General features: G+C 42.0%; 2 protein-coding genes across 9 annotated transcripts; one reads left to right on the top strand and one right to left on the bottom strand.

Moving 5' to 3' along the window:
- Nucleotides 1-45: 45 nt before the first annotated feature.
- Nucleotides 46-12,261, bottom strand: LOC122417150 (protein bric-a-brac 2-like). 6 transcript variants are annotated; one of them, XM_043430441.1, is made up of 6 exons: nt 12,225-12,261; nt 9,548-10,031; nt 7,670-8,017; nt 6,806-6,932; nt 655-1,307; nt 46-542 (listed from the first exon to the last, which is right to left on the bottom strand). In XM_043430441.1, exons 2-6 carry the CDS (start codon nt 9,857-9,859, stop codon nt 252-254), a joined length of 1,731 nt encoding a protein of 576 aa, XP_043286376.1. In that variant the 5' UTR covers nt 9,860-10,031; nt 12,225-12,261; the 3' UTR covers nt 46-251. The 6 variants fall into 6 exon arrangements, with proteins under 6 accessions (XP_043286376.1, XP_043286373.1, XP_043286374.1 ...); XM_043430438.1 differs by lacking the exon at nt 12,225-12,261 and adding an exon at nt 11,796-12,085; XM_043430439.1 differs by lacking the exon at nt 12,225-12,261 and adding an exon at nt 11,792-12,085.
- Cp190 (centrosome-associated zinc finger protein CP190) lies at nt 12,098-19,116 on the top strand. 3 transcript variants are annotated; one of them, XM_043430429.1, is made up of 6 exons: nt 12,098-13,190; nt 13,869-14,127; nt 14,223-14,362; nt 14,504-14,773; nt 14,868-15,420; nt 15,510-19,116. In XM_043430429.1, exons 2-6 carry the CDS (start codon nt 13,900-13,902, stop codon nt 17,283-17,285), a joined length of 2,967 nt encoding a protein of 988 aa, XP_043286364.1. In that variant the 5' UTR covers nt 12,098-13,190; nt 13,869-13,899; the 3' UTR covers nt 17,286-19,116. The 3 variants fall into 3 exon arrangements, with proteins under 3 accessions (XP_043286364.1, XP_043286365.1, XP_043286363.1); XM_043430430.1 differs by having other exon boundaries at nt 12,098-13,156; XM_043430428.1 differs by having other exon boundaries at nt 12,098-13,031.
- The last annotated feature ends 81 nt before the right edge of the window (nt 19,117-19,197 follow it).

Here is a 19,197-nt window from a genome sequence, read left to right on the forward strand (position 1 = left end):
CAGATTTAATGACTTAAGAGGCGTAATGAGTTGTCGTAATCATGATTGATGATTCATTGAAAAATGTATATTTTTTATTTTCACATTCAATAGAGATAGCCACGAGACTGATATGTACTAGTATCATTAGGGTATGAACTACCGAGGCAGAAATTATGAAATAAATAATAATAATAATGATAATAATAGCGATGACGACGATGATAATGTGGGAGTGAATGACAGAAAAAAGGAGGAATGAAATGAAAAATTTAGATAGAACTAGTTTTTGGTAGCGGCCTCAAAGGTGATATTTCTCGTGGTCGTTCGTGAAATTCTTGAAAACAGGGAACTATGCACAAATTAATCTGACACTCGGGACAATGATATTTTGTTTTTCTCCGTAATATACGTCCATGGGTGTCGATCGTGTTCCAACAATGGTTGCATCCCAGGGCGGGTCCGGGTCGCTGAACGGGACAGTGACCGCGTTGATCGCTCGAGCCTTCGCGCGATAGTGTTCGATTTTCCGACGCGGACGTATGCGGATTTGTACTACTCGTCTGCAAAAACAATAAAACGTTTGAGTTAAAAGGTAAATTATTTTTCTTCCCGGTTTGCGCTAATGGAATTTTATTGATTATAGAAAAAAAAGTGTATTCGATTGATACTAACCTGAGGGGCGGAGGAGCTTCTCAACAATTCAGCAGGAACGAGCCTAATTCCACCTCCACCACCGGAATTGCTCGGGACCGTGGGAGCGGATTCTCTGCTCGTCGATATTTGGCACTTGGCGGTGAGGTCCTGGCGCGTCGCTGAGGAGGCCGTCACCGGCGTACCCTCGTCGATTTTAATGAGCGGTATGGGGTCGGTGCTTTTTGGGCTGGAGCACGTTCTACCTCCAGGATATTCGGGATTGGAGTGTTGACGCTGGATCCAATAATTGGATGAGCTCGGTGCCGCTTGTTGACTGGGTAATAGGGGATGAGAGTGTTGTTTTACGAGATACGAAGGTTGTGGTACGGTCAAGAGATTCGTGGGAGCAGGAGCAGCGGCGTTGCTCGTTGTCGTTGCGCCACTTGTATCGACGCTGTCGTCCCAGCTCTGTTCCCGAGAGCTGCTCGTCAATTTAACGTTCGGTGCTGTTATATGCGGTGACGATGCGGAGGATGAGGAGGACCAAGCGGTTGATGCGGATGCTCCAATGCGGGGCGAGCCAGGTTCACTCTCGGGCGATCCACGTTGACCGGGTTCCGATTCTTTTTTCACCCGCGGTTGTCTCATCAACAGACGACCGTGTTTCGTTCCAATTTGTTTTTGCTGATGTCCTGGTAAAACGTCCAATTCGGTTATTTCCTTTCTTTCGTTCTTGTAATTCGCTCTATTCCCTCCCTTCCCACCCTTCCTTCTACGAGAGGCACGCGCGTTTGCTCGATTATCGATTCTTAGCGAGTCGAGGATGAATATTTGCGCGCGATGCTGCCACAGAAACGTCAAGTATTTATCAATCCTTCATCGACGTATGAGCTATGCGAATCAATTGGGATTGTACGAAGATGAGAACAAAAAAAAAAACATTCGCAGCAGTATTTTCATACATTTTTAAATACTTTTCTTTTATTCCGAACTATATAAACGAAAAAAGGTCCTCAAGTGTCAAGTTTTCTTTTTCTTCGCTATACATAAATACATATTTACATACACATACATACATACATCTCTATATAATAATGTATATATGCGTGTACGAATATGTATACATATTAGTATAGAGGATGCGGTACACACACTATGCGCGTCATATACGGTACCAAATTAACGTATGCATCAAGTATGTGTCTATACGCTACCATAGATATACAGCGTCGTATTACGAATAACTAACATTTCACATAGACAATTCGCTTATTGAACAATTATTTAATAGTCGTGACTATCGGTTACCCTAAACGAGTCTTTATCCAATAACGAATTTTGTTCCTTTTTCTTTCTATTGATCGTCGGCATTAGATTTTCTTTGTCCTTGAAAATTGGCGATCGCCTCCGTTTTACAAAAACATAACGAATAAAATCGAGCGTGATAAATGAAGATAAAAACGAAGGAACGGCGATCTATATATTTATGCAGCTATGTACAACACTCTTCTGTTTCCAGTTGAGATACATTTTTTCAAAACACTCTCTTTTTTTTGCTATTCACCAGTGTACGTGTGTTTACCCTCAAGTGTACTTATCAATTCGCTTCGAATCGGAACAACGACAATATATAGACCGATGAAAAAATGACCATTACGAAAGTGCACCCGTGCGCGAGCGACATCGCTTTCCGATATCGCGATGATCAATTTTTGCTGCTCTATTTTTTCCTCATACTTTGTACAATCTTTTCGAAATTTGAAGAAACGTTGATGATAAACTAAACGTTCTAAAGCGTCCTTATTCTCGATGGAAAATATTTCATTTTTTATCTCACTTCGTAGCACCGAGCTATCCAAAGCGTATTACTCCGGTACGAAAATCCACAAATAATACATCGACACATGAATCATAGTAACCACGTTTCGAGTCCATTTGTCAAAGTATTAATTCCATATTTATATTCACGGAAGAAAGATAATAGAATAAAATTGATAACTGACTTAACAATGTGAACAATATCCGAAGCTTTCTCCACTACGATCGGTAAATTATTTAAAACATAATTAAGATAAAAAACCGATGGGTCGAGTCCTTGTAAAATCTTGTTGTTCGTTTTTTTTTTTTATTCTTGTTGGATCGCTTCCTGACAGTGTTCAGCACCAAAAAATGGAAAAATGATCGAAGCAATGTGTACTGGAACCGTCGACGTTCAATGACTAATTTCCATCGTTCGCGCTTGTTCGAGTCTTCGCGCTTTTGATTTTCTTCTCGAAAAGCTAACGAAAGTAAAATGACATTTCGAATGTACGATATGACGGCACGACTTTCAGTTAATTTTTTAAAAGATTGCGCGTCGAGCGTTGTTACAAGGCTCATTCATAGCGAACGAATAAATAGAAAGTCACGAGAAATGAAATATGAAGCGGGAGAGAGGCTCCCAGAAATCCAATGCGATAAATCAATTCGACGCTCGAGTCGAACCCTGGGTATGACAAAATCATTTCTCTGTAACCATAATTTTCGTAAAAATACATTGAGTCGGGTGGAGAGAGGCGATAAAAATAGCCTGATGGGTAAAAGCCTCGTATGTGTTTAGAAATAAAGGTGTGTTATTGGTTGATGAACAATGGTTTACGAACAACAATTATACATAGTAAGAAGAATCCAAGTTAATGGTTAGTTGCGGATTTCGTTTGATCCATTCACCGAGATAAATAATATCGTTCTTTTTGCACATTCGATGTACGAAAGTATAGTGTCGATGGCGTAATAAATGATGAAAAACGCGGTCTAACGATAAGGAAATAAAAAACGATAATTAGCAGTAAACGATGATGATGATGATGATGATGATGAGGATGATGATGATGGAAATTATTGATCGGAACGTAGTAGCTCGGCTCACATAGAATTGTAATTGACACCGTGTAAATTAATGGGCATGGTGGAGCTTGGTAATGTATAATCGGTGTGCCTGCTGTCGATGTATCCGGAGAGCATGGCGTGCGGGCTATGAGCTGTGAGCATCGTGTGCGTCGGATGTGTATTGTGTGTCGTGTGAGGCGTCGTTGGTGGTCCCATCGGGGTTGGACTTTGGGAATTGACGGTTTGTGAAGAAGTAGCTGGCGGTGGGGGTGGCGACGAGGCTGTTTCTTGTTTGACACGGGATTTCAAGCTGGGACGATTGTTCGGATATCCACGTTTTTTGTACTCGAGCCACAAGGTACGATTGTTAACGCCGAACATTCGAGCGGCTTTACAAAAGCCGATACCACCGTAACGAACCGCTTCGAGTGCCCGAATGAAGTTTTCATCCGCTTGAGGATTGGTCGATCTTTTCCTCTTGATCGTAGCCTGCGGACTCGCGCAAGGACTTTGACAATTGCTCGGGCATTGAGTGGGTCCTGGGGATTGTCCACCGGCGCTACCCTGGCCGCCGTTCCCACCGCCGCTACCTCCGATTCCTCCTCCCGAATTCGACGAATGTTGCTGCTGTTGCTGCTGTTGCTGCTGCATCGAACCATGGCTCGGTGAATCCGGATAATTGGTCAACGCACAAATCGGCCCCCCGGGCGTCGACGTACCCGTACCCCCGCTACTTCCGCTGCCGCCGCCGCCGCCACCACCACCACCACCGCCACCACCCGATTGATATTGATGCTCGCTGATGCTCGATGTCGCTGATATTTCGGGTGTCGTAAACGCCGACGAGGCTTGGACCGACAGATTCGTTTGACACGAGGACAGAGCGAAACGCGGATACGTGTGCTCCATTATTGTCCATTGCAATCCTGTAGAACAGACCAATTTCATCTTTGGTCAGCAAGCATTTAAATAGCAACCAAACATTCTTTCTTTCTTTCTTTCTTTCTTTTCTCCTTTATTATATTTCTTTTTCTTTTCACCGCAATATCAGCCAATCCAATTTTCAAGGATGAATTTCAATCCCGAGTAACAGTACCAGACAAAACTAATGCCGTTGCAAACCTGCTGGTCTCAACGACTTGGCACGTTATCTAGCTCGCCTCTACCGCTCAAAAACCCGCTCGATCTTTCGCGCTATTTTTTTCAAACTTCTATGTACAAAGGTAAAGCAAATAAATAAAATCAGATTTTCAACTACTCTCTACTGGTAACTACTCTCGTTATTTTATCTTTCTACACCATTACTCTCGCATTCTATTTGTCCGAGTATCTTTAGTTGTAGTGCGAATTGATTAATTCAGATACAAAGTGTGTCTCTGAATCGATTAACCGATCGCAACGAATTCACCAATTCCTGGTTGGCGTCCGGACCAACTTTATTCAAGATATTAAACGAAAACGAATCCCCCGCCGGGCTCAATGAAGTAGAGGGAAAAAGAAAATTCTGGCATGGCACAGATACATATTCAAGCACAGCTTACTTGGACCGAGTTTTGAACCTACGCGCGTTGTTACATTATTTTCATTTTTTCAGATCTTTCGCCATTTTTTTCTCACTGTTACTAAACCCTCGTTGCAAGAGACAGGGACACACATGGACACGTGGAGAGAAATCAGCTGTCAAACGCTCTCTCCCCCCCCCCCGATGGTTAACAAATCTATCAATACCCTAGCGATATGTGTGCGATGTATCTGTGTGCCATAATTTTGTTTTTGTTTCACTAGCAGATTAAAGAGGTTTATTGAACGATTGATCGACTGATATGTGCACTTATTTGATCGTGTTAATTGTTGCTGCTGTTGCTTCTATTGTTGTTCATTTCTCATTTATTCTCATTATTATTTTGTAACATAAAGTTTGTCAATAGTCATTCTCGACTCATGATCGATCTCATTTTTCGCTCTATTATCATGTCAAACGTCTGTTGATTCCTTTGTGCAAAATACTTGAACGCATCTGTGCCAGCATTATTAATGTTATTATTATTATTATTATTATTATTATTGTATATTTATAATTATTTAACATCCGCAACGATACGCGCACGGGTTTTCCATTGCTCCTCTCTCTTTTCGAGGCATGCCATACGCGTATTTATCTGTACATATGATTTGATCGATTGATAATATTCGTGACGAATAACTTTGCTGTCGTGCCATTGCGCGAGGAAAGATATTCTCCCTTTCGCTTTATAAGCCATTGTCAAGTAATCAACAATCGTCATATGTAGCAGAAAGAATGGATTGAAAAAATTTTTTAAAAAAAAAGAAAAAATTGAAGAAGTAAGCAAGTAACGTGCAGTCATAATCTCATAAAGATACATTTTCAATAAATTTCGTAGAACTACAATAATAGTATACATAATTTATCTATGGAAGAAAAAATGTTCAAGCTGTAGCAATTCTTTGGGGCATTTTTTATTCGTAAGACCCAGGGAAGCAAAATAGTGTTTTGTTTAAAATATCTTTTCAGTCTATCGACTCATCAACGCGAACAGAATTTCGAATTTCATATATTTCAAGAATTCTTGAATGCATCATCAAATTAGTACTCGTGGTTCATGCATTAGTGTTATTATTCGTATTTGAGTGAAAAATTTGGAATGCTCTTGTCTCATTTCACATGAGCACAGCCCGGTTGATGCCACATTTCCTACACTAGCAAGCTCCACTCGTCCTCGAATATACAAACAGTGCTCGTGTGTGTACACGCGGGCGCACACACGCACGCACGCACGCACGCACGCATACATACATTTTTGATAATTTTTTCATATTCCAGACGTTCTTGTACCGCGTTAAGTAAACTCGACACTTCCGTGTTTCCTATTGACTTTGCGTACATTTATATTTCATTGAGAAAATGATTTGAGTAGGCACGATCGGTGGTTCGTCATGATTGGGAATGAAAAAAGTCAACAAGATGAGAGCGTAACAGATTCGCGTACGAATGTGATGCGACGAAATAATTTTGTGAAACTTTTTTTTTTTATACGACTGTTGGGCGAATGACTCGATTACGATTTATTCGTTTAAAACGGATACGATCGTCCAGGCTCGGATATTTTTTATCCGGGAGCTAAAAAATCTAGGTCAGGCACTAAAAATATCCCTCGTCAACAGCCGAGTCGCTGTGTTTAGAAACGAGGAAATAAATGCCGCATGCGGATTTGTCGACCATCGCTGTACCGAATGGCACAGGGAAGCTGATGTGGATTATGATTTCAGTGGATGTGAATGCGAGTCGGAACGGACTGCTTACCTTGGTGAGCCGGAGGATGAGAAGACACGGAACCGTGACCGACGTTACCACTTTGGTGGCCGACTTCTTGCAAAGAACCTTCGCTCTGAGCCGGTGTCGTCGTTGTGCTGCTTTCCATGTTGCTCATCTAAAATCAAATTTTTATTTCATTAGAAACTGTGTCATTCAGTGGCTTTAATGCAATCGGCATAATTTCAGTTTGACCACCGATTGCGAGCAATCGGTTCAACGATGTATGGTACAAAAGTCTAAATAATTAGAAATTTATCAAATTTGGCGATAATGTTCTTCAACATCAAGGGCGAAAACACAATTTTTTTTCAAAATTCTCTTCTGCTTAGTTATCGAGTAATTACGCATTAAAGCAGATTTCTTATGCCCGGAATGGGAAACGCTATGCTTATACACGTGAACTTCAGTGATCAATTACTCGATAACTGTAAAGAAGAAAAATCTTAAAAAATTTGTATTGTCAAATTTGGCACTAAAGAATATGTTCACCAAATTTTATAAAATTCTCATAATTTTGAAATTTTTTATGTTTTTAGCGTGGTTTAGCATGGCAACATTGTAAGCCTGTACCAAATATCCTTAATGTTTGCCGAAAAAGGATGAAAATCGTGATATTCGCGTGCATGAGAATGCGGCAGGACTCGTGCCGGCTCTGCTCTTTTATACTTGGCATCGAGCCCCTATCGCGTCTCTCGATAATAACGAGATGAACGGAAATTATAAAACTGACCGATGTGATGAAAGTTTTTGTACAAGAATCGTATTCGAAGTCGAGGAGTTTCGTTGTTTTGCTCGTTCGAAATTCGCCATCGAATGTTGAAGAGCTAAATGAAGGAAAATAGCGGAGCTCACTATTGATATTTGATCCTCGTCGATACTGCCTTGCGTGTCGGTCGTAGCGTTGATCGGACGTCTGAGATGTTCGCTAGCCTCTTGGGGCACGATGTGAGGTTCAGGTTTAACGATATTCGTAGCGACTAATGTGATCTCGTTGATCTCTTCGGTCTTGTCGGCGGATCCTCCGGAAGTCGAACCGGTCGATCCTTTGCGCAAACGTTTCCTACGGAAAGAGGGCGACAAGGGGGAAGGACTCGGAGAACAGGACTCTCCACGATCGACACCACCGGTTTCACTCTGCCACTTTGTCAGAGAAGCTGTGTGCATCTCCGCGAGGCCCTTGATCTTCAAACTTTCTGCAGTCTGCAATGAAACGTAAACGAATAAATGAAACTGTGAATTCACATTTTTATCTATTTATACGTTTTGATCCTACAATCGTATTGACTTTTTCATGATGAATTACATTTTTTATCGTACTCGAAATAAATTGTGGAACAAACGAAACAAATGACGTGTCGAACGAACATTCCCTGTCCAAGTTTCTTTTGCGCACGGAATTTTTCAACCTACTGCCTTCTTCGATCGATTTGATCGTCGATTGGACAAGATTTCCTCGTATGTTGATATTTAAATCACGACTCTAGTGACTTTATTCTTGTGACAAAAGTAAGCCGCAGTGTGCCCGTGCTCGTGAGTTCGGACTCGTCGCCTCGAGGAGATCAACGACAACTTCCGGAGTGTCTATTCCTCGTGTTTTTTTTTTTTTTCCCCCATTCGATCACTCTCCGATCGATTCCATCACCATACTTGTTACACAACGAATAATTCATGGACAATCGTACTTTTTTTTCAAACGGGTTTCGCCACTGTTCGAAACGTCGGGAAAACCGTGGTGAATTCGTCACTTCCTTTCACTTACGAGCGTGCCGGTATTTATTTTTTTTTTTCCCCGAAATCTACTCGAGTCCATTATCGAATGTTTTGATTTTTTTGCAACGCATCACGTTGCAAAACGTGATGCGTTGCAAAGCTCGAGCCCTTGGAAAGCAATTCAATATTCGGATGGTTAAGTCGCGAGATTTCGTTATTCGCGATCTTGACGTAAAAGTGTTGGGGAAACTGGGGCGGGGAGAGCTGGCGGAAACGGATCATTCAGGATCGTATTGGGGGAAGGATTTGGTTTTCTCGTCAAATTTGAAAAAAAAAAAACGAATCTTCAGGCTCACGCACACACGGACACGCACACACGCAGCCGCGTGGGTTGGCGGTTCTCGACGAACGAAACGAACGTGCGACACGGGGACACGCGTTACCGGATTTTTTGTTCCTCGACGTTAGAAAAACCGCGTTCCGTGGTAAGGGCGAACAGCAGCGGCCCCGAAGGAGAAACAGAAAAAATCGCGAATCGTCAATGCACACGGTGGAGGAACGCATCGGGATTGTGAAACGTGAAAATAAAAATCGAGTTGCTTGTACCGTTAATAAGAACAACGATTTTCGCTCGAAAATCGCTCGAGCAATTCATCTCTTTCCTACGAAACCAGGAAAAAAAAAGAAATTGATGTTTTCGACCAACGGAAATGGTTGAGCGAGAAAACGAGCGCGGGAAACCGGACAAAGAACAAGAAAGCGTAAACAACTGAACGAGTGAAACTGGATTTTCATTGGCTCTCGAGCATTCCTCGATTCGGTATGAAGGGTGAAGGTCAAAAGAGCGAAAAATGGATGGTGCGAAACAGTCGAATGTTAAAAAAAGTTGACAAAATAGGATGGTTGTGTGCGTGCGCGTGTGTTGTGTGCGACGATGAAATAAAATCTGTCGAGGCGAGAGACCGATGAGAGCAGTTCAGTGAAAGAAATTCAAGTTTATTGTTTGTTTGTTTTTTTTACCTTGATTATCGAGGGCAATTGATCCTGGGAAACATTGACTTCGCCGTAATACATGAAATCAACCATGATCTTGAGATCGGAGAATTTGACATCTTTGAGAATGACGATAGGATGCTGACAGGGATTGACGGTGAAGAGGGACTGAAAGTATGTGCTGCACGCCGAAAGTACGACTTTGTGAGCTTGAAGGTGGCGACCCTCGGCGGCCAGAGTAACGTCCACCAGAGTCTCATTGTTCAGCAGCGACGAGAAGACGGATATGAAATTTGGCTGATGATTGTTCCATCGTAAACAGAATTGTTGCATAGACATATTTTTTTCGACGATTATTCTCTTATAAGTCGACGGGATTTACTTATTCCCGCGACTGATTTTTCCCTCTTTCCCTCTCTCTCTCTCTCTCTCCCTCTTTATCCCCCTCCTCCTGCCTGGATACTTTTTCTTTCCCTCACTCTGCTTCAATTCACGTTTACTTGTCCAGCAACTGTAACGGATAACAAAGAATATTGTAGCCTCTCATTCCATCATTCTCGTTGCTTCGAAACCCGCCGCGCGGTATCATTCGTCTACAAAATTTAACATATTTATTCGGTTTCGTCACACGATTCTCTTTAAGATCATTTTGTCATTGGTCCGGTGTGTTTAAAAGTAGCTTCATAATACGAATCGCTGCAACTTGCTTATCGATTTTTTCGTTCTCTTCGATCCTCATTTTCAATCGCTTTCTCATACCATTTTTGGTTTTTTATACTAGCTGAATAAATATCTCAAGAGCCAGGGGGAGGTTCGTCAAGCGGTTGTGTGGATTTCATAAATTCTCGCTGCGACTCTGAGCTTTATGGCAAAAGGAAAAAACCTTTTTTCATGTCTCAATAAAAAATGATTGAGTAGAATTTAATAGAACAAAGCGAATGTCCCTCCTTAAAATAAAAATGTGCTCAATATTATTGACGTAGCGAGAAAATCTTGAAAAATTCAACATTAATCTTGCATAGGGTAAAAAAAAATAGAAAGTATTTTCTACCTGTATTGGAACTCAGTTTCTCATTATAAATATATTCTTGGCTAATAATATACCGATTGTTTTGATCATCAGCTTCGTGAAGAACACTCCGTGGAGCAGAGTCGATAGGTAATTTTTTTCTCTATCCGCGATGCTTTGATCGCAGCACAGACAAATTAGACCAGAGTCAAAGCTCTAGTCTAATTTGTAAATTGTAAATGACGAGAATTTCATAGTCTTCCTGCAATAATTCTTTGATTTTAAGTGAACTTTGACACATTATATTATCTTCTAATATCGGAGTATGGGAACTATGAGTAAAAATGACTCTGGACAATCTTTGTATTGAAAATGATTCAAATTTTTCTCACCGCAAGAATTTTTGGTACCTAGGTTCACGATGTTTAGGAAGAAAAAAATTAAACGGTTGTCAATTCAATAACAAGATATATTCCACCCACACAAAAATGTTTCAATAAGACATTTAGAAAGAGTAGTAAATAGAACGTTTGAATACCGAATTGAAGGATAAGGCAGGAAGGCGGGAAAAAATCGCGGCGAAAAAAGGGCTTATCGTCCAAAAATTACCGCGCGCGAAGCATAATAAGAATTATCGAAAAGAAACCAAAAAACATTGAATAAAAGAGCTTCATTGGCGGTGGCGGGCCGGGTGGGGATTCGCGAATGCTGATAGTGACAAGCCAACGATGACGCTTGTAATAATTGCCTCGATTCTCACTCGTTCCCCCGAGTGACGTCATAAAACAACGAGCTATTACGTTCTTCAATCAAGCTGTACCTGTGAGGGTGTTTTTTGTATCATGTTGTTTTCCTTTCCATGCAAGTTATCTAAAACTCTTTTATATTCGCAAAACAATATTCGCGATCGATGGATTTAGGGGAGCGTGAAAGAAAAGAAAAAGAAAACAAGCGAAAGGGATAATTGAAAAAAAGACGCGGTGGTGGTGGCGGCAGTGACGAGGACGACGACGACGATGACGGGAGTACGGAAGAAAGCAGCGTACGTAATCGGGAAAGAATGACGACGACGAAGACGAGAGGAACGATTATTTCCGAGTCTTGACGGTCGCGGCCGAGGTTCGGAGGCTGCTGGCTCGTTTTTCGCCGTGTGCCCCGCGATCGACAGCGCCAAAGATATCCTCATTCGCCAAACTGGCCAGTTCACTCCTCCACGCACTAACTTGTATGCTATTGTTGCTACTTGTGTATATTTACGATACCTACTATTTTTTGTGCTTCCTGCTTGATCGAGATCCGCGAAACGCCACTAAACCACCATATTAACCGCGAACAATAATCGTCACTCGCTCCCTCGTTCCCTTGGCTTCTCGAATATATTTGTACTGTGAAAACAATCGCTTTAGCCTCCTCCACTCAAACAAAATATACCAATCAAAACGAGGTTCAATGTTATCAGTCCCCCCCGCGTTATATTTATAAAATCAAAGTTGATCAATATAGCGAGTGAAAATGCTACTCGTTGGTTTTGATGCTGTCTCTGCTTGGGTTAGTTGGACACTCGCTCTCGCTACCTGAAACACCAACCAATCCCACGACACGCCAGCCAGCGCCACCAGCGCCTTCGACAACGACATCTTTCTCATTTCCCTCAAAGTTTTTCCATCTTACTTGACATAACCGCTTGCAACTGACCATGTAAATCCCGTTAATTTGGTCCCGCAATATCTTTTTCTTCCGAGGAAAAAAATACAACATAATGTGGATTCGAGATGCAGACGTTTTTGACCACTTTTGACAGCCTGACAATTCACCTAAAAAAAAAACTCTTTGTCATACTTCTGCGGAACCAATACTAGTGTCAAAATTAAAAAGAAAATTTCAAACAATATTTGAAAATTAACTTGTGACTAATTTTTTGAAAAAATGTGAAAGCATTTAATAACTGAATTTCATGAATTCCATCAAATTTAAACTCATATGTGTTTCGAACAACAAACAATAATTGCTTACGTACATTACGTATCACTATTCGCACCAAACATGCATTTAATACCTCCGCGAACCTGGCCGATTAATTTTGGATTTCCTACCACACAATTCGTCGAGCTCAAGGATCGAAATTAACGCTTATCGGGAGTTAATTTCTTGACTGAAGAGTAAAAAATAAAAATCTGTATGAAATGTGAAATTGTCCGATTTTTTTTCATTTTTAAGATATAACACGTATAACCGAATCATCTGTGTATATTCTTTTCATTTTCCCGGACTTGGAGCCATAGGTGGCACTGATGATCGGCCAATAGGACAGTGGTGCCGCGAACGGTCGTCAAGAAAAAGGGGGGGGGGAGCGGAGCGATGACAGTTCCATCTATGAGTGACGCCACACGGTCGGGAACGTCGGGAAGCTCGATATCCTCCGACTACTGGCTACCGCTGGACGAATTCGTGTAATTGTGAGAGATGGAGCTGAGCGGTGAAGAATAGCTAAATATCTAAAAGGTATGTACATTTCTGATGAGTTGGAGGTTGAAGCAAGTTTCAACGAATTGTGATGTATCCCGGGGAACTTGTTCAACACCGTGGGGACAATGGGATTTTCATTTTTTGTCGTGTAATTGAGCAAGGTGAAGCTGTCCAGTCCGTTGGTTGACTCGACAAGTAAATAGCAATGGCGCGATAACCACCACTATCCGAGTAAATCATTGCATGCTGTTGTGAACCTCTATCTCTCCTTCTCTGTCGCGCGTGTGCTGTTTCCATACAAGCATCTTTTTGCGGCAACCGTTTCGACCCATATACTTCATTTATTCTCAGTGTTTTCGTAAAAACTTCTATCGAAACAACTTGTAAATGCAAGATAAGACTTTAGCTGCCCATTGACTCTTCAACTCGCGCTCCTTCAACGGGGCTGCGAGATAAGAGTACTATATTGTTGGATCGGCCGATCTTGCCGCCTCTAATTCCTCTCGCCGACGCAAGCCCCACGCCCGGCAGCTCGCGCTATCCATCATAATTGCCGCCACACACGATTACCGATTTTTTGTACACTATTGCATCTGTCCTTGTTTATTATAGTCAATCTTCAAATATCCTGGAAGTTGAACTCTATTATATCACCTGTTTTTCTTGAAAACAATAACCTTATTTTTTCACACGTTCCTACATTTTTTTTCCACTTGTACAACTTCAAAGTACCAATGCTCAGTTATTGAATGATATTTATTTCATTTTAGATTTTTAGATAACGATTTTTTTCTAGATTTTTTGAAAGTTTAACGAAAGTTAATGGAATGACAAGTGAAATAATTGATTGCTGTTCAAATTGAATATTGACAGTTATCTTCGGATTGTTCGAAAAGATCTACTAATGGCGATGCAGACTCCGACACGGAGCAAGCAGCAGTTGCAGCAGCAACAGCAGCAGCAACCACAACAGCAGCAGCAACCTCCTCTCCCACCTCCTTCGAGGGGTCTCAAACAAGTAAAAGTTGACAATTGGGGAACTTTCTTTCTCCAACGGTTGCAACAGCTTTATTTTGAAGAAGAACTCCTGGATTTAACCATTAAATTTCCTACCAGCGACATTACAGTGCAGGTTACTGTTTAGTTATTTGCTCATTTGATAATAAAGACCATTATCGAGTTGTCATATACCATGAACAAATGAAAATCTTTATTCCCATGTCACAGGCTCACAGACTTGTAATCACAACTTGCACCGACTACTTTATGCAATTGGAGCGTCAGCAAAAAGAGAGAGATGAAAATTTTGATGGAGTTTTGATAATGCCACCGGATATGCCTTACGAGTGTGTCAAATCTATCATCAGGTACGACAACTGTGAATCTCAACATTATCCAAATTTCAATTTATTAGTCCATTTTCATTTGAAATAATTATTTTATATTCTCAAGTGTTATTCATATGAAGCTGATCATGCGGTTTAATTTATCGATTGATTTCTGTTCAGCTTCATGTATACCGGACAATTGGAGTATTGGACGTCGGAACAAAATGCCCTCTATCGGACGGCTCAAAAAATGAACATGACCGTGCTGACTAAATTGTTGGACGCTCAATTTAACACGAGCTCGTTACAAACGAGCCCTAACACTCCGGCAAAAATTAATGTGCAGCCAATAATTGTACCGCAAAAAACAACAGCGAGTCCAAGTAAAAAAGTTGCAGCGAGTGTCAATCAGTTGGGAACACTTCCAAGTCAACCGTTACCAGGCAGAAAGTACGAGTTTTTCTCGATCTTTATGAGTTTTTTTCAGTGTACAAGTCAATCCATCGGCAAGAGCGCTATGACACTTGTTTGTTGTTATTAATAGGCTGCCAATTTGGAAAAGGAAGCTGGAAAATCAGCCGGGATCGCACTACGAAGGTGGAAACAATCACGGATCGAGTCAAAAATTATCGGAAACAACGCCTGGTCCATCAAGATTTGATCTACCGGAAGTCGACGATTTTGCTCTCGGCGTGTTCTCCTCGTTCGACGACATAACTTACAATACCAAACCGATCGTGCAGGCTCAAGATCATCTGGCAAATCCAAGCGGAGGTGGAAATCGTTCCTCAATCGATTCGGAGAGATCAGGAAAGAACGATACGACCGAGGACGAAGACGAAGAAATGCATCACCATCGACACCACCATCAGCAGCACAACAATTCGCAGCCGTCGAGAGGATTTGATGACAAATGGGAAAATTCCGACGACGAATGGTCCGCGGGACCGAAACCCATACTCAGAAGTCCGGACGTTCAATGTACTCCTTCGAAAAGAGTTCGCTTCGAGCTCGAGGAGAAGGAAAACATGGAGAAGAGTAAGAACGACTCCAACTCCGAAGAGGCCATCAATAACCACGCAAAAATTATTCGCGAGGTATTATGATAGTTTTGCCCGTCGTTTGTAACCATTCACTTCTCTTTCGACAAAAATAATGATCAATACAATGCATGAATTTCTTTTAGGTACTGAAGAAGTATCCTCACCTCGTGAAAAACAACAAAAATATTCGTTTGAAGATAATGCAGAAGGAATCAAAATCGTCGGAGCCAAGCGCACCCTCAAAGACCAAAGTGTCTTACGTCGTTCTAAAGTCGGATCATTTGATGAGCAATTGTGTTACGGGCGGAAGTGGCAGCGGGGGGCTCAATGCCATCAATTCCGAGGATACGAAAGCAGGAGGACCGGCAACGAGCGACGGGGCTGAAACTGGCCCATGGAAATGTAACAAGTGCGACATCGAGGAGCAATACACTAATTATTACATGTACAGGCGACATATGCAGGACGTGCACGGTGAGAAATTTGATCCTCGCGTATGCGAACATTGCGGCTACAAAGCGACCAAGCGAAACTTCTTGATGTATCATTTGTACACGAAGCACAACGTTCCACCACCCAAGAGCATGTGCTTCCCCAAATGCCACGCCTGCAACTACGTTGCGTTGTCCGAGACTTTGTTGGTTAGACATCAGATAAATCACAATCACAGACCAACGAGTATCCGTACGCAATCTTCGACCGGTGAAGAGGTACAATGTCTCACGTGTTCGCAAACATTCAAGGACGTGAGTGATTTAGCGAGCCACGAGATAAACACGGGACATGGAAATGGTCTGGACGGAAAGGAAAAAAGTGGTGGCGCCGGTGGCAATCGTTGTCCTCACTGCAACAAAGTATTCGTGCGTCTGACGAATCTTCAAGTTCATTTGGACTGTGCGCACAAGGATCTTCGAGATCATACGAGTATGCAGCAGCATCAGCAGCACCACCACCACCACCAACAGAATCCACCTCCTTTGGAACCTTCTTCCGAAGCGGAAGCTCTGAGCCACGTTGCGAGCGGAATAGCCGCGTCTCTCGGCGTCGGTTGCGACTCGATCACGACCGAACACCACGAGATAGTCACCGATGAAAACTCCTTCCCAATTTGCAACACCGATGCTATACATCTGAACAATATCGTCCAGGATGGGACTTACAACGGGCACGAGCTTGTCGAGGGACAACAAATGATTATGCTGATCGACGGTGAAACTTATCAGACGGCACATATGGAACAACAACAACATCACGTTGAACAGCAGCAGCAAGTGCAACAGCATCAACAAGAAGGTGAACAAGAGGAAGACGAACAGCACCAACAACAGCATCAGACCCAAGCTCATCAGCTGGAAATAACCGGTGATGAACAAATAGTTATGCAAGGTACCGAGGAAGGTATGATTGTGTACATACATAATACCGAGGGTGGAACGAGCGAACGTCAGACTTACGAGACTTATCAAAGTGTCGAAATAGCCGCCGAACAAGAGAACGAGGAAATCGTCGAGGAGGTCGAGGAAGTCGTCGAAGAAGTCGAGGAAGAGGTCGTGGAGGAGGATCATCTGGATGAGGATGAATCGATGATCGTAAGTGAACAAGAGATGATCGATACGACCAACGGAGAAGAGCAAGAGATCGAACAGGTCATTCAGTACGTCGAGGAAGAAACTGAAATAGTCGAATACGACGAGGGCAATAGTCGCCAGAGTAACGGTGCCGGTGGCGAGGGCACCGGAGACGCGAGTCAACAGGACTCCATGATGATTATCGAGGAAGAACAAATCGATGATCGAACGATCGACCACTCCGCCGCCGCTCCCCCCCATCAAGCACGCGCGAAACTTGTTCAGCAAACCGACGGCAGTCATCTGGCCGACGAATGGGACGACGATAGCGCCGATGTTGCAGAATCGTGAAAACTTTTTTTCTTTCCAAACTCGAACTACTCTTAATTCCTCCGTTTTTTTTCTCACGCTCCGCCAACGCCTCTTCTCTTGGAAAATGCTCATGACAATTATATCCGGAAACAAACTCTTTCGACAATCTCTTTTGCGTACCAACAACAGTCAAATACTTTATTCGATCACGAGTTTTTCGTACTCGATGATACATTGCTTTCCAATAATCATATTTCAATAATAACGAGACTATTTATTTTTTTTTGTCCTGTAAGATGAACCTGCTAAATATTCCGAATCAACGAGATCGTTTACGCTAATTGTTTTCGTGTAGAGTTTGTTTTTTCTTTCTACGTAATTTCACGTTATTCACCGCCTCTTGAACGAAGCATTTTATATGGAATTTATATCACGGTAGACCATTAGGCTGCTGCTACTGCTGCGTCGTCTCTTTGTCGGACGACGAAAGAAAATTCGTTACGTTCGATTACCGATTTTACGTTCGGACAATTTTTTAATCATTTTTACTAAGAGCAACGATCGATCGGTGTCTCCTCGGTCCATTTTCGCTATCAACTTGTGTCAGCTGAGCGAGCTTTTCTGTAATCGGTTAAGCCACGTCGAAAAATTTCAATTTTTATCATTCGAGGTGAGCTCAGCTGACTTCAAATAATTTTAGGAAAATTCAAAGGATTTACCGGGACTTCACCCTTCCGGTGATTTCCGAGCACGACTTGAAACCCGATCGAATAAAGTGTTACTTTTCTCAGGAAAAATATAAGCCTTAACCAATAGTAACTAGATTTTTTGGCGAAAGAGAGCGAACGGCTTTCGCCTGAGCTGTGACTGGTCTAATTATGGTAACGAGATCCTTACCGTATGTTTCTGTAGATTGAAATCTGAAAGGGAAATATGAGTTAAGGTCTCGTTGAGAATATTCAATGCAACGGAGTCGAAATGACTTGACCAGATTTCTAGTTCTCTTTCGTGGAAAGCTGGAAGTTGAATTGTCAAAAACTCGTTGTAATTTGAACACGTTCGCGTGACATCGCGATCATGAATTTTTCAATATCAACGTTGGTACGAATCGTTGACTCAACCTTGATGAGAAAACGTTATTATTTTTGGTACCGGGACGTTAAAGACCCGTTAATCAGACCGAAGTGAAGAAGCAGTGAAAGTAGCTGTGTGTTTTGACAGTTTTACTTTTACGCTGAGAAGATGAGAGGCAGCCTCGGTGGTGGTGGTGGTATTCGACGAAAAAACTGCACTGCATCTCGTTTTCTGTGCACCATATCTGAAGATAACGACTACTAAAAGTGTTGAAGAAAAGATAAATGTCAAGTCGATTAAGGTGTTGACTGTAAGCAATGTTTCCTGGTGATCCATTCGACAAATTTTTTTCATTCTACGAGGATGGAAAAACTTGACGACTCTTGTTCGCCTCAATAAATTCACCGTTTAAATGTCACATAACAACGAGACAGTTTTCTCGTGGATACTTTTGCAAATGAGCAGTACGCAGCAGCAGCAGGAACGTTTACATCGCGGAAGAATAAAAATTTGAGAAAAAATGTAATTTACCCAGGATTATGTACGATCAATTGTGTTTGTTTTTTTTTGTTTCTTTTATATTTTTTATTTGTACCGAAGCGTGCGCGCAACAGGACCTTGAGTATCGAAGCGAAATTCGACAATTACTTGTAAAGCGTATACAAAAGCTATTAGATTATTGAGTTTTCCATTCATCACAATATAGCTCGTTTCCAAATTATTCGCAACGACTCATTGGTCGCCTTGTGCTCGCTCATATTGAAAATGAATAAAACACCAGATTCGTTAAAAATCATTCCTCAGGATCTTTTGCCCCGTGACAGGCACCATCCCGGTGGGGGACAAAATTACAAAACCCGGCCACGTGTAAATCTCG

The sequence above is a fragment of the Venturia canescens genome, chromosome 10 (genome assembly GCF_019457755.1).
Source record: "Venturia canescens isolate UGA chromosome 10, ASM1945775v1, whole genome shotgun sequence".
In the NCBI taxonomy this organism is placed as follows: domain Eukaryota; kingdom Metazoa; phylum Arthropoda; class Insecta; order Hymenoptera; family Ichneumonidae; genus Venturia; species Venturia canescens.

What these genes read in the sequence shown, in the direction of transcription:
- Cp190 (XM_043430429.1), top strand. Translation starts at nt 13,900, where the DNA reads ATGGCGATGCAGACTCCGACACGGAGCAAGCAGCAGTTGCAGCAGCAA. An exon ending in CCAGCGACATTACAGTGCAG is followed by an intron (nt 14,128 to 14,222) that starts GTTACTGTTTAG and finishes CCCATGTCACAG; the next exon opens with GCTCACAGACTTGTAATCAC. An exon ending in TGTGTCAAATCTATCATCAG is followed by an intron (nt 14,363 to 14,503) that starts GTACGACAACTG and finishes ATTTCTGTTCAG; the next exon opens with CTTCATGTATACCGGACAAT.
- LOC122417150 (XM_043430441.1), bottom strand. Translation starts at nt 9,859, where the DNA reads ATGTCTATGCAACAATTCTGTTTACGATGGAACAATCATCAGCCAAAT. An exon ending in AATTGCCCTCGATAATCAAG is followed by an intron (nt 8,018 to 9,547) that starts GTAAAAAAAACA and finishes GTTTCATTGCAG; the next exon opens with ACTGCAGAAAGTTTGAAGAT. An exon ending in GAAGCTCCTCCGCCCCTCAG is followed by an intron (nt 543 to 654) that starts GTTAGTATCAAT and finishes TTGTTTTTGCAG; the next exon opens with ACGAGTAGTACAAATCCGCA.